This window comes from Protopterus annectens, chromosome 2.part2 (assembly GCF_019279795.1).
Source record: "Protopterus annectens isolate FY-2018-M chromosome 2.part2, PAN1.0, whole genome shotgun sequence".
Classification (NCBI taxonomy): domain Eukaryota; kingdom Metazoa; phylum Chordata; order Ceratodontiformes; family Protopteridae; genus Protopterus; species Protopterus annectens.
Window position 1 is genome coordinate 435,183,660 of NC_056730.1, and position 14,375 is coordinate 435,198,034.

The window sequence follows — 14,375 nt, forward strand, 5'->3', positions numbered from 1 at the left end:
TATAGAACTGCATTATGGGGTCTTCTTGCCCAGACTTTGTGCAGATGCCACATAGTAAATGGCTGATCTGTCTTAGTTTTAAAATGGACTATGCTAAAGACATCTCATCCAAAATGGCTGTTTCTTAAAATAAACATGTTTATCAACATCTGCAGCACTAGTCTGATCTTCCTGTTATTGCCTGTGCGTGTGATACAAAGAGCAGTACAATTGTTACTGCCAGACATTTTTATAGCTAGATAATGGTTAGAATGGTTATAGTCATAATGCTAGGAGCAGTCAACCATTATACCACAAGCAGCAGAAATTATAACACTGAGAGTACTGTTTGGTTTAGTGACCTGCTCAGAGTCACACAGTAGGACAGCGGAGGAAGAAGGAATCAAACCTTCCATCCTTGGATACAGGAAGCAGCTCTGTGAGAGCTGATAGCCTTAATCCTCTTCACTAACTGCAAGACATTGACACAGTTCTTTATTTTTGTGATAAATCACTGGAGGTTAAAAGTCACTGAGGTTTACAGTTAGTTAATGCTAGTCATTAGAATTTCATTGTTTTTGTGGTTCACAAAATGTATGTTTATGCAAAACTTGTTTTTCTGTAATCTTTTTAAGTGAATTAGTGTAATCTGATTATCTGTCACCAGTTTTACACAACATCTCAGATTTTGTCCCATATTTATGCTCTGTCTATTGTTAACTCCTTTTTTGTGGTAAATTGCTGAGGGTTACTGTCAGATGGTAATGACACTCATTACAGTTTAATAGTTTTTGTTGTTTAGAAAATGCCTACCCATGCAACACTTGTTGTTCAGTTAACACTTTAAATGATTTGGGGTTTTCTGGCACTTAAGGCTGTACTTTCCTGTAGTCAAAAGTACAGCGTTTGCTTTATCCCATGCATGGGTCCCCACAAGTCCCACTTATTCTCATTAAGGGTAATATATAATTGTCAACCATGGGACGGTAAAGCTAATCTAAAACAAAATGGGACTGTTTATTTCAAGCACAAAAATGGGAGGTTGAGTAGACTTAGGATGGCCCAAAAGGGCAGCTAGCCTAGTACTTAGCTATAAACCTATAAACCTACGAACTTATGAACTCTTTCACCTCCATTTGCCTACTGTGTGACTTTGAGCACACTGTAATTGATGGTCACATCTGTTTGTGTCTGCATAAATACTTGGTTCCTGCATCCCATTGTTCCACTTGACTTGTGAATTGGCATAGTGTGCTAATGCTGGTTTTCCTTTTGTCAAAGGTTTGGGATTTGAGTCCTTCCTCTCCATTTTTACTTTAGTCTGGCAGTTGGTGAAGAGGGTTAAGGCTATGAGCTGTAGTTCCTGTGGTGTAATGTTTGATTCTCTCAGTCCTCATTTGCCTGCTGTGTGACTTTGAGCAAGTCACTTAACCATATAGTGCTTTGGCGCTACTGGAAATTTGAGTCCTGTGGACTGCAAACCTAGTAACTACCTATGAATCAGAGTAGTTATGGTATAAAGGAAGGAGACTGATTATAGTAAACAAGAGCATCATCATATGATGCATGAGTTTGGGTGCGATCCTTAATTTCTTTTTTTTTTTCTTGAATAATGACAGTATATGTTATTTAGTTGTCACTAAATTGGACAGCATGAAGTCTGTGAGTTTAATATTAGTATTTTAACTATGCGTAAATGTTTAAGTTGTTTTTTGAAGGCACACAGGTGTGAAATGCACTTTATTTGGGTTGCAACAATTTGTCTAGTACTTAGTGTAGCTGAATAAGGCTGTAAGCTGTTAAAGAGATGATTTCGGTTTGATTCTCTCAGCCTTCATTTGTCTTCTGTGTGACACTGACCAAGTTGCTTCACCAATCAGTACTTCTGAGCTGCTCCTGAAAAGGGCACACTTGTGTCCAGTGGGCTGTCTGAAGCTGTTAAATGAATTACACATTTGTCTTTTGAATTCCTACAACCTTCACATAGCGACTAATTGTATGTTATTTGAGTATGACTTCCAGCATTTATCTTGTAGTTTAATGGATTGCCAGACAGATTTTCACTAAATTCAGGTTTCAAAGGAAGAGAAGTTTACTGTTTCTCATGCCAAGTCTCTTTTTAATTTGAGGGTATTTTCTCTTATTTGGAAAATGGCTGTCAGTGTTTTTCTGTAAAACTTGAAGTAAAAGTTTTAAACAAAATCCAAATGTATGTTGTTGTGTCTTTCGGCTTTTCCCGGTTAGGGGTCGCCACAGCAGAACTCCGGACGCTAATGTTTGGCAGTAGATTTTTACATGCTGAGTTGCCAGCCCTGACGCACAACCTTCAACGAAGGTGTGCCCATTCACACGTCTCCACACAAAAGACGCTCTAGCTGAGAATCGAACAGGACAACGTCTTACTGTGAGGCGACAACGCTACCGCAGCACCACTAAAAAATAAAAGAAAGAAGAAAATAATATGAACATTGACAGGTTTGAACAGTATTTAAGGTAATAGTACTGGGATATTGGTATGACTGGAAGGAGCCTGGTTCATCACCCTGTATTGGACCCCTTTTGTAAATGATCCGGGACTGACTTGTTAATGTGTTACTTCCTATGACAAGGGTACAGGGTTTGAATATTTCCACTTTCATTTACCTACTATGTGACCTTGAGCAAGTCACTTAACCAAACAGTGCTTTGGAGCAATTGTCTCCTGGACTGCATGCTAATAAATAAATATGAGCCTGCATTTCATTTATGCCAGCCAGTCCCTATTGCATAGCTAATCTAGTTCAGGAAATATAATGGTGTTATTAGCACACCAATTTATAATCCAGCATAGGCCAATTATTCCTCAAGTCAGCAGGTTCTTTATTTGGAGATGAAGCCCTGAAATGCAAAATTATTTGCCAACAGCAACACCTGCATTAGTAGTAGTTCTCTTCGGTGTGGAATTATTCAGATGGTACGTACGTCTGCAGAGATTGTGCATATTGGTGTAGCACAAATATTCTTCTTTTTTAAAACTGTGCTACACATGGCTGGGTGTTACGGTGTGATGCTAGTGATCTTTATACAGTTTCATGTAGTTCATCCAAAACTATCAAAAAAGCACATGTATTTTATTTCTTTATAACAATGAGGAGTATATACAGTCAACAAAATGGCTGTAACTGCTGATGGGGATGGGGAGCTATATGTGGAGGAAAATATGTTATGTTCTTATCATCTGGTCATTTTAAATAGTCTTTAATCTGTTTTTTCAGGACTTGTGTGTGTGTGTGTGTGTGTGTGTGTGTGTGTGTGTGTGTGTGTGTGTGTGAGAGAGAGAGAAAATTAAGATGGAAATGTTTAGCTACTATGTGTTTGTGTGAAACTGATTTGAAATATGTTATTTTGGTCATTATTATTGTTATTTTTTTTACACAGATCTGAGAAGGATAAGCTGAGAATTAGCTATAATCATTGGATTTGTGGGATGTCTGTGGATAAAAATGACTGACCCTGCTAAGTTGATAAAATTAAAAGCTATTAGTCTGTCTTTGCAGGATTAGTGTGTATTTGTGTAAAGTAAATTGTAATACTTTATTGTGCCCATTTGTATCACAATCAGACATAGGATGTACACTGTCAATAAAGTGGCCATAATTGTTGAGGATAGATACTGGTGGATTGCAATGACAGCAATAGGAATGGCCTTTTATGGCTGAAATGTTCTGAAATGAGTGATTTTTGTCATAATTGGTTAATACATTTTTTTCACAGCTTACTGGCAAAAATGTTCAAAACTACATATTTAAAACACACTCCTATAAATGTTTTTGTATTAAATAAAAATATAATTTAAATCGATCAATAAGGTGAATTCAAAAGAACACCTGCATTTATGCATGGTCCAAAAAATGTGTGCTGGGGGGGGTTTGAAAACAACATGGGACACAGAGGGCATTTAATCTGCCACTGATACCATCATATATCTTTCCTGAAAAAAGACTGCAGATCTAGAGACAATAATTTAGTCAGTCAACCAATCAATCATATATACATAAATAATTCACATATCAGTCTCGTAACGCACTTAGAATTTGTCTTCTAGTTTCTGATATTTTTGTACCCCATCACTTTTCCCATTCCTTATAATTGCTTTAAGAATGCAGCACTTTAGTTACTCCTTTCTTATGAGAGGAAATTGTTTTTGGCCTCATCAGTGATAAAAAGACATTTTGTTAAGTGACTCCTCTTTCTTTGAAAATTAAACAGCAAAAATTCATAACGGATGTCTATTGGCTGGATTTCAGATGAAACGAAGAGGCCATCTTACCTTAATGTATGAATGTAAAAACTTTAGGAGTATTGGTTAATGAATAAATGTTTACTGACCATTTCTCATTTTTCATTTCCTGTGTTTCAGCTTGCTAACATCTATAGTCCTGCATACTCAAAAGTATTTTTGTTAATTCCTGGGTATGCAAATATCCAGACCCAGACTAACTAATTTAATGTTACCTAGTCCCTTCTCATAATAAGCCAAAAATGATGTATTCCATGATAAAGCATTACAGTTGCACCATCCATGACACTTCAATGTGTAGCACTCACATTAAATACCTGTACCTTACTTCTGGATATTATTTTATTGTATTTTGTAATGATTATGTTGAACATTTCTGTAATGGATGAGTTTTGAATATTTTTTTTGTATTGTGACTATGTTGAGCATCTTTGTATTTAAGATCATGAATTATTTTTGTATTGTGATGTTCTATATGGAGCTTTTCTTCCCGGGCCACTGCTGAAAATGGGCAGTTTTTGTCCAGTCAGATTTTTTTGGTAAACAATTGTAAAATAAAATAAATAAATAATTAGAACTTTAATGCTATTATTGTGTGTTAAATGCTTAAATACTAAGCACAGTTTATAAACATTGTGTGGCATTAAATAGGGCTGGTATGCTATAGAGTAGCAAGCCAAAGCTGTACGTTTCAGTGACAAAGGTACATAACCAAGTAAGACAATATACACAGACTTACTCCTTCCTGTAACCAAATAGCACTATCTATGCAGTGCACATACTACTAATCCCCACATATGTAACGCACACACACACAGGTAATCCCCACCTCTACATTGTATATGATTGAAATGCAAATCACTGATAGAGCATAGGCTGGTCTCACCTGCTTAAGATACATGACCAGAAATGCATACATGGGAGCACGTCTGACTGTGGCATCCTCCTTTCCCGCTGATGTCATGCTCAAGGTACAGTGCTAAGCAGCACACTAACACTGAATGCATAAAGAAAAAAAAAAATCAAATTCCATTGCTTATTAGGAAAACACTGCCAGTAACCGAGCTCCCTGTGGTGCAAGCAACCATAGCAGCACAGCCATACCTTTTCCTGTTGTCACACAGTGATGTTAGTGAACTGTTGCCAGTGCACCAAATCCCCTCACTGCCATAATATGACAGTGACCTAGCTCTGTCGTCATGCCTAAGGATCACTGCCATAACATGACAATGACCTAGCTCTGTCGTCATGCCTAAGGATCACTGCCATAACATGAAAATTACCGCAGCTTGCTATTTGTCTGTGCCATGTACTGCTGTCATGCTACACCACACTTCTTTCTGTGTGGGGTATTGGCATGCATAGTCCACCACTATGCAATACATGCACAACTATGCCATTCAGAGGAACAGACAGGTTTCTTTACACAACTTTTCATTACTACTGCCCATGTCTATAATCAGCGCAGTGAATGCTGGGATGCTAAATACAGTGTACAGGTTCCATTTATGCAACTGAGCATTGTGTTTATGAATAGCCTGGTAAATATGGGTTTTATGTAATCTGACTTGAATTTTGATGCAAATATTTTTATGTTAATCTCAAGCTTGTTTTTTACAATGTAATCTGCACTGTTTCTTTCTGTTTTTATTTTGGGTTCTGCTTGTAAAGTATCTTTGGCACAGCCCACCTACCTGGTTAACAAATAGACAGAATTAATGATTCATTTGTATTAGCAGTTACAGAACAGACTTTAACATAATTTTAGCATTTTGATGAAGCCAGAACAAGAAATAGAAAGTAATTAAATGGAAAAGTAAAGGATAAGCAGCTTTAACAAATAAAACTTGATAAAAACTTTAAATACCTACTGTTCAAGCACTGTGTTATAAAGGGATAAAGCCCTGACAATGTTACAGTTAGCCTGAGTTTGACTTGCAGCTTGGGTGCCTCTAGTAGCTGGCCAGAGATTATGGGAGTGAGAGGCTGCAGCTGGCTCACACATTGGAGGGTTGCTGTGTCCTGCCACATGGGTGACACATAGTGGAGCACTCTAGTGGTAGTCTCTTGACAGTTGAGCTTGGACTACCATCATCCTTCAGATGAGACATTAAACTGAGGCCCCATCTGCATGAGTTGCTGGCAGCTCAGGTGGATGTAAAAGATCCCATGGCATCTGTCGAAAAGAGCTGGGCAAGTTCACCAATGCTATGAGCGAATTTCCTCTAGTAGTATAAATATCACCTTGGGTCTCCCCTTCAAAGAAGCTAGTAGCCTTGTAGGATAAACTTGGTTAACAAATGATAAATAAATAAATAAATAAATTAGAAATAGTGCTTTCATACTAAGTAGCCAAAATATCATGCACAGGCACACTTCCTGTCAGGAAGTATTAGAAGCAGCACTGTGGGGGGGGGGGGGGGCACACACAGAGGGTAGACTTCCTCCCAGTATTAACAAGTTGGTCTACTCCATAGCTTATGAATCTCACTGTGGAATAGAGGGCTGATCTGGGATTCCAAGCCAGAACAAATGGGCTGTCAGGCTGTTGCCTAGCTTGGGAATACCTGTCTTCTATTCTGCTGGAAAAAGATGTGCTGATTGGGTGAATGTAAAATAGACATCTGGCATACACTTGGTGGGAGCACAAGGGCACAAAAGTAGCTTCCTTTTAAGTCATCAAGTTAAAATGCCTACCTAGACAAAGCAAATGCAACATTACCTCATATGCATTTTAAAGTTTTCCATTATTCTCATCTGGGTGCTTTCTCATGTAATGTCCTTTTATGTTTAATTAATTGCTGTGTGATTGCTGCCCTTGTCTTGTGCCTGTATGATGTTGTGGATTTCACAATAAAAACACTCATATTGCAAGTAGTCAACAGCCTCTCTTGGTAGTGGCAATGGATTCTGCAACACTGTACTTGCTTATAGTTTAAAAGACTAAGTAAACTGTATAGACACACCACAAGTTGTAAACTTCATAGTCCATACAGTGGAACAATTATTGGAACATATTGGCACATTAAGTACCTCATTACTTCTGTAGACAAATAGTCTAACATTGCATGAAACATGGATGATTTACTCCTAAGAAGCTATGAATAAGGTTCTGGCTGCTTTTTGTTTTCGCCACTGTATGTCAAGATAAACCTTGGATATTGAACTGATGAGTTGTGTCTGCATATGGCAGGTTATCGGATCATTCTCTTTGTGCAGGTATTCCTGATGTTCTGATGTTCTTTAATACTAAACCAGATAAGATTAGCCATAACTGCAGCTTCTGCTTATTAAACCTGCAGCTTTATACCTGCCCCGCTGGCAACCTTTCCCATCATCCCAAAAGTGACTTGGTCTTAGAAAGGAGCTGCATTGTATCACTGTCACATTTCCCCTTCTAATTCCTGCCCATAACATTCCCCATGCACATTATTTGATTTTCTATTGATACTGGAACAGTTAAAGCCATTCATATTGAACGTGTTCTTAACTGAATCATTATGTTTCCACAGATCCCAAACAGTGACATAGCTTTTCAGTATACCACTCTGTAAGCAGTTATGTGAACTTTTAATCATTGCCTTTCTCTCTCCACCTTATTTGTTAGAGACCTTGTTCTCCCATATCACCATAATTATTTGAATGGATTGGTCTGTATTTGTTATAGTTCTATTTTTTTGTATTCACCATTTAATAAGTAAGTTTTTTTGTCAGACTTGGAAATAACACACAGACTTTCAATAATAATAACTTGATTTCCATAATCCCATTTAGATATATTTTTTAACAAAGTGAAGAAGTAATATTTCTAATTGTAGTGGAAAACTTATTCTATAATCTTGGAAGGCATTATTCTGGATCAGACATTACATTATAGACCAGATGAAATTTACCCATAAGTAACTGTTAAGAAACAGAACATAATAAAATTTCCTGAAGCCTTTATGAGTAGTTAAAGTTTTATAGCCCTATGATATTTTTCTAATAAGGCATCATTGTACATTTTCAAGTTATTTTAGGTGGTTTGTTGCAAGACAGTAATAATACACCACAGTTTTTAATAGATGGATTAGGTTTTAAAGTTTGACAGCAACAGGAATATCTGCACAAAGAACAGTGATAATAAACCATTACACAGAGAGAACAAATGTATTACAGTGTTCCCCTGTGAATATATGAGGTGTAGTTTTATTTTGTTGAAAATGTGTCTCTTAGTCTGTTAAATCTACACTAAGCTGCATGTTGAGATTTGTAAAGTTGAGCCATAGTGCATGTTTAAAATGTATAAATCACAACTGAAGTAAATTTAAATGTTTAAATTACAACTAAAATACATTTAAATGTACTCATGTCTATCTGTCTATATCTGTATGCACTTTTACTTTGTTTTCTACAGGTGAGTCTAACATCCGTGTTCTTTACTATTTAGCATTTCAGAGATGATGTGTGCAATAAAGATGAGGAGCAAGATTTGTCTGATTCAGGTAGGAGAATATGTGCTTATGTTTTGTGTTTACTGAACCCCTGTGCTGTTTGCAAATGGAACCACTAAATGTGTTTACAGGTTGTAATTATATGGTCTCAGAACAGCCATGCATGTATGATAGGGCATCAATGACAAAGAAGACTGCTTAAGAAATATGGGTCTATATTAAAAGACCAAAGAGGTGTTTCATCGAACACTTCTTGATCGACACATAAAGAGCGAATGCACTAAAGCGCGAATGCTCAAAACAGCAATTTTTTTCCCTGGGAAAGAAATCGCTAGCACAAACACATGCACACACACTTTCAAACATAACAACATAGGGGGCTGTGCCCCCCACACCCCCCTAACTAAATATGCCAACTCCGAGACCGCACTATAGTGAGGAAAGGGGCAAACACATGGGGATGGCCAATCGGTTTCTTTCCCAGGGAAAGACATCGCTGTTTTGAGTGTTTGCGCCTTAGTGCATTCGCTCTTTAGGTGTTGACCAAGATGTGTTCAATGAAACACCTCTTCAGTCTTTTGATATAGACCCAAGAAATGTATATCAGCAACACCATCAATCATCTCATCTGGATAGTGTTCCAAAATGGGAAGAAATAACCATCAACCTCAAAGAAAGTTACCTGTGTTAGCAACATAAAGTATTACAAATACAAACATAGTGAAAAAAGGCAGTAATTCACTTTATTTATTTATTTGCATTTTTTTACCAGGAAAGTCCACCGGACCAAAGTGAACCCATTTTCAGTGCAGGCCTGGGGAGAAAAGCTCCAACATAAGTACATACAATATACGTACAACAAAAAGTATTACAATATTTTTAGAAATGACAGAAAATTGCAATAAATTACAAAATTTTGAAATTACAGGAATGTACAATATGTGTACATGCAATCAAAAATACAATTTATGTACAGTCAGGGACAAGGAAAAGAAAACATTTCTAGTTATAGTTAATATAATATTTCATTGTATGACAATTGGTTGTTGGATTATGTTGGGGTCTGGGTGAGGGAATAGTAATATTTGCATTCATGAAGTAAGATTCCTATAGTTAGTTTAGCATATTAGTGAATGATAGGTTAGTAAGAGGCTTTTATAAGATAGTATATTAATGTGCAGCAGTAAGTGTGATAGAGGAGTAAAAGGTAGTATTAGTGTAAGTACTAGTGTAAGGATAGGATATTGATGTGCAGCAGTGAGTGTGATAGAGGAATAAGAGGGAGTATTAGTGTAGGTACTAGTGTAAGGATGGTATATTACTGTGCAACAGTGAGTGTGATAGAGGATTAAGAGGGAGTATTAGTGTAAGTACAGTAGAGTGGAAAAACTAGGGAGGTATAGTTATTTAGGTGGATGTAAATCTTGCTTCTTTTATAGTGTAGTTCCAAAGGAAGTGACACACATGATTAACATATAGCTTATAAAAAGAAAAGCCAATAAATTAAACATTAAACAATAACAAGATAATTAAAACCAGTAACATTAAGTGATTCCAATTAATTACCATTTTCAGTTGCTTTGGTCTCAAAGTTTTGTATTCCAAATTACATGGACTTTCTTTCTTTCTTTAATAACTTGTGTTGCAATAAATATGACTCCATAGATTTAGTAATAATTTGCAGTAAAGCAGATCCAGTTAAATGATTAAGATCTTTGTTATAAAAAAAAATCAAACAATGTTATTCATACTTGAATCTCTGATACACTTTGTAAATAATGTTTGTTGCCTGTTTTTCTTTTAGATTGTCAAAAATGTATTTCTGTCCTTGTTTTGTAGCTTTTCTCCCAGGGCCTTCACTAAAAATGAGCATTTCAGTTACTGCACGGACTTTCCTGTAAACAAAAATAAATAAATATTTTCCCAGAAGACTTTCTGCACTTAGTAGTCTTATATCTCTGAGATGTTCACTCAACTCAACTATAAACTTCCATTTGGTTACTCCACTATAAAATAGATCATAAGATGTGATATCATATACTGCACATTCAGAATTGCAAGTGTAATTTTCTTGAATATCAAACCTAAATTCATTAATCTTTGTAAAGTAAGGAAAAACAGAACAACAGTTTCCCCCTCTTGTTAACATTAATCTTATTGTTTACGTTTTCACAATGAACATTATACTTAATAACCAACATATCTGACAGCTTCATTCCCTACTATAAGAAATACCAGGAAACTTGCATAATAAATTAAATAATTGATTTTGAAATACAGTCGAGCATACTTTATCTGTACTGCTGTCTCTGTTAAAAGATTATATTCTGTAACAAAATATAAATGTCATATCTATATGTTTACTGTTTTGCCATTGTTAAATCAGTCAGCAGCCTTCAGTATAGACAAACTTAAGCACCTTTCTGATGTAAGAAGTGTACTTAACTTGTTAAGCACATTTCAGTGCTGTTATGCTCTAGTCATGCCAGAGCATAAACAGTGGCCACCACAAAGCAGTAATGTGAAGGTGAAACGCATTTCAAAGCCTTGTAACACTTTGCAGTGCCACACTTCATATTTGTGCATATTCAGCAGTGCCAAGTGTATTGCAGAATTTACAGCTGTTAGAGGATCAAAGACACTTTCGGCTGTTTTCTCTGAGGCGTGGTAATTGTGCTGCAGCTTTCAAAGTAATATATTTTACAATGCTACAGTTTCTTTCTTTTTATTCTCTGTGTCTCATAATACACTGGAACAGCTAAGTCTTCATGTGTGATGAGGGCAGATTGCAAAGGTGTGAATTACATAGCGCACCTACATTTTTGCCCCCCCCCCCAACAGTAACTGCTATAATGTGAAGAAAGTAAATGTCAGAGTATTACAAAGAATTATGTTTGGGTTTCTCTGGTCACTGACCAAGTAGTTGTATGGTCTGAAAATGGATGTCAATCTTCACCTCCTAAACTTCACTTCCTTCTCCTTTCAAAATAGGTTTTCTATACATATATATAATATGGTCGCAGACCCAGTCGTAGTCCTCTGGGTCACTGGCAAAGAAAACGGTGGTCAGGCTTTGCTAATTGCACTGTATTACTGGAAGCTGAAGCTAAAAAAAGTCTAAGGACAAAGGCCAAGAAATCAGCATTCCTGTATGTCTTGATGTAATGCCACAGCTGTAAAGCAAGTAGGCAGCTGTTATTGCACTATGTAATGGAGAGTGGGAGTTTTAGGAATTACCCAGTGTCATCTTTGTGCTTACTGTATACACACAGAGTATAATGCATTTCATCTCCCAGTCACACATGATCTATTTTCATGAATCATTGCTGCTTTGTTGTAGCTGTATCCCCTTAGACACACAAACAGTGTTATGTATGTCATGAACATGAAGCAAAAGTGCATACAGATGCACATACATGCAAACACACACATGCGCGCACACACATGCACACACACACACACACACACACACACACACACACACACACACACACACACACACACACACACACACACACACATGCACACACACACACACACACACACACACACACACACACACACACACACACACACACTCTCTCTCTCTTTCTGTTTCCTATTTATTTTTCTCTCTGTCTATTTAGATGCATTTTAGGACATTTTTTGAATGTTTGTATTTTTCTGTATGTGCATAAATATGCATAACACAACAAAAATACACCTAGAAATCTTGTTGCAACAGTTTTGGGGAGGTGATTCATTTGAAAGGTAAACAAAGCAAAGCTAACAGAAGCTTAACTAGTATGTTGAGGATATTTCTTGAATTTGTACTTAGATAATAATAAATTACACTCAGCAGTAGACCATTCCATTGGAAATGTGAATGAATCCCCAGAGAGCAACCACTGTACCAGCCAGATTAGGAAAATGGGTACAATGTCTTTTATCTACAATACAGGTCTAACTAGTAGCCATTATGAATGATATTCATTTGAGATGCTAGAAGACTGATTGGTTAAAGCCCAGCTCTCTTTTCTCATGGGAAGGATGTGGTAGTAAACACAGTAATATTTGCCTCTTGGCAATAAAGGTTTGGAGACATGACAGTACGTTTTTGTTAATTCACAATTATAAGTAAACACCCGTAGTCATCTTCTATTACATGAAATGCCATAAAAAGAGATGATGTAACTAACCCATAAACCTATCCTCAGTATTTATACCAAAGCTGAAAAGTTTGGATCAAAGTATTAAGCTACTTCAGACAATTTCTACATTTTCATGAATCCTAGAGGCTGCTGCTGTTGTAGATTTATCCCCTTAGACACACAGACTGTGTTACTTATGTCAATAACATAAAGCAAAAGTACTTGCAGATATAGATGCAGCAACTAAACTTTAAACATTGTTTCTTTCTCATACAGATACCCATAGCAGCCCTCACAAAAAGTTTCTCCTACACCCCTTGTCATATACCAACCACCTTCTTTCAACTCCTCAGACATCACCCTACAACTTGTCTCTACATCCTCAATCAAACAAATATTTCTAAAAGTCAAACTTGGCTCTTGCTCTTCTAAAAACCTCCCAGCAGAATACCTTAAAGTGGCAGCAGATACCATAGCCTATCCAGTCTCTGTTCTTGTATATAGGTCAATCCAAGAATCTTGCATTCTTTTACCATGTAATCCAAGAATCTTGCATTCTTTTACCATGTAAAAAGTATCACATTATTCCATTTCACAAAGGTGGCCAATCCACGGAATGTTCTAGTTTCAGACCTACTATCTCTGCTCTGAAAAAACTTGGAAAACTGTATTCAGAAACAACTTCTTCATTACCTCATAGAACAACAACTCCTAACACCTACACAACATTTTTCAGTCCCGCCCACAGCAACGGTATCTATTTATAATCTTAGAAACTGTTAACAAAACCAGCGACAGTGGCAAACTTGTTCTGCCATATTCTTAGATTTATCCAAAGCCTTTGACACAGTCTCACTTAGCAAACTCCAGTAACAAATATTCTCTCGTGGCTTGTCACAACCTGAGCTGCAATGGTCTGACACCTACTTGTCCAACAGATACTAATCTTTAAAATGACATCATTCACTGTCTCCATGCTTGCTCGCACCACAGAAGTTCTTCAAGTTTCTATTCTTAGCCTTATTTTATTCAATATTTTCATTAACAATCTTCATACTGCTTTCAAAAGGCTTCATTAAATCATTCCCTCCAAATGAGCTTTGGAAAGTTGCACTGTTATTTCCAATAGGCAGGGACTAAGCTTTTTGATTAAATCCTCGCATTTCAAATAAATGTTTGTATCTCTGAAACCAAAGAAGTGCACATGGCAAGCTCGTCAGCACAGGCGGTCTTAAACTTAAACACAGTAACTATTAAATTTGTAATATTTTATAAACAACTTACAATATCTTAGCAACCACTCAAGTTACATAGATACTGTTAACAGCAATTTGTTCATCATGCTGACAGCTTTAGAATGGGGGCTAAACAGTTCTGTCTATGCCATTTGGTTGAGACATTTAGAGAAATATGGAATTTATGACCATATAAATATGAGAACAACAATTAATCTCTCCTTTGCATTTGAAAGAGGGCAAATATTAATGCATTTGTATTTTTTTTGTGTGACCTTTTAGTTGAAAGCTTTCAGTAACTTGTATACAGCATGGTTTT

General features: G+C 36.6%; 1 protein-coding gene across 4 annotated transcripts in view; it reads left to right on the forward strand.

Moving 5' to 3' along the window:
• ARHGEF28 (Rho guanine nucleotide exchange factor 28) overlaps positions 1-14,375 on the forward strand; it is a 3,217,901-nt gene that overhangs the window by 1,791,336 nt on the left and 1,412,190 nt on the right. For all 4 annotated transcript variants that reach the window (XM_044063941.1, XM_044063943.1, XM_044063942.1 and 1 more), the window contains exon 10: positions 8,688-8,742. In XM_044063941.1, coding sequence (XP_043919876.1) covers positions 8,688-8,742 — 55 coding nt within the window. The remainder of the gene's footprint in view (positions 1-8,687; positions 8,743-14,375) is intronic.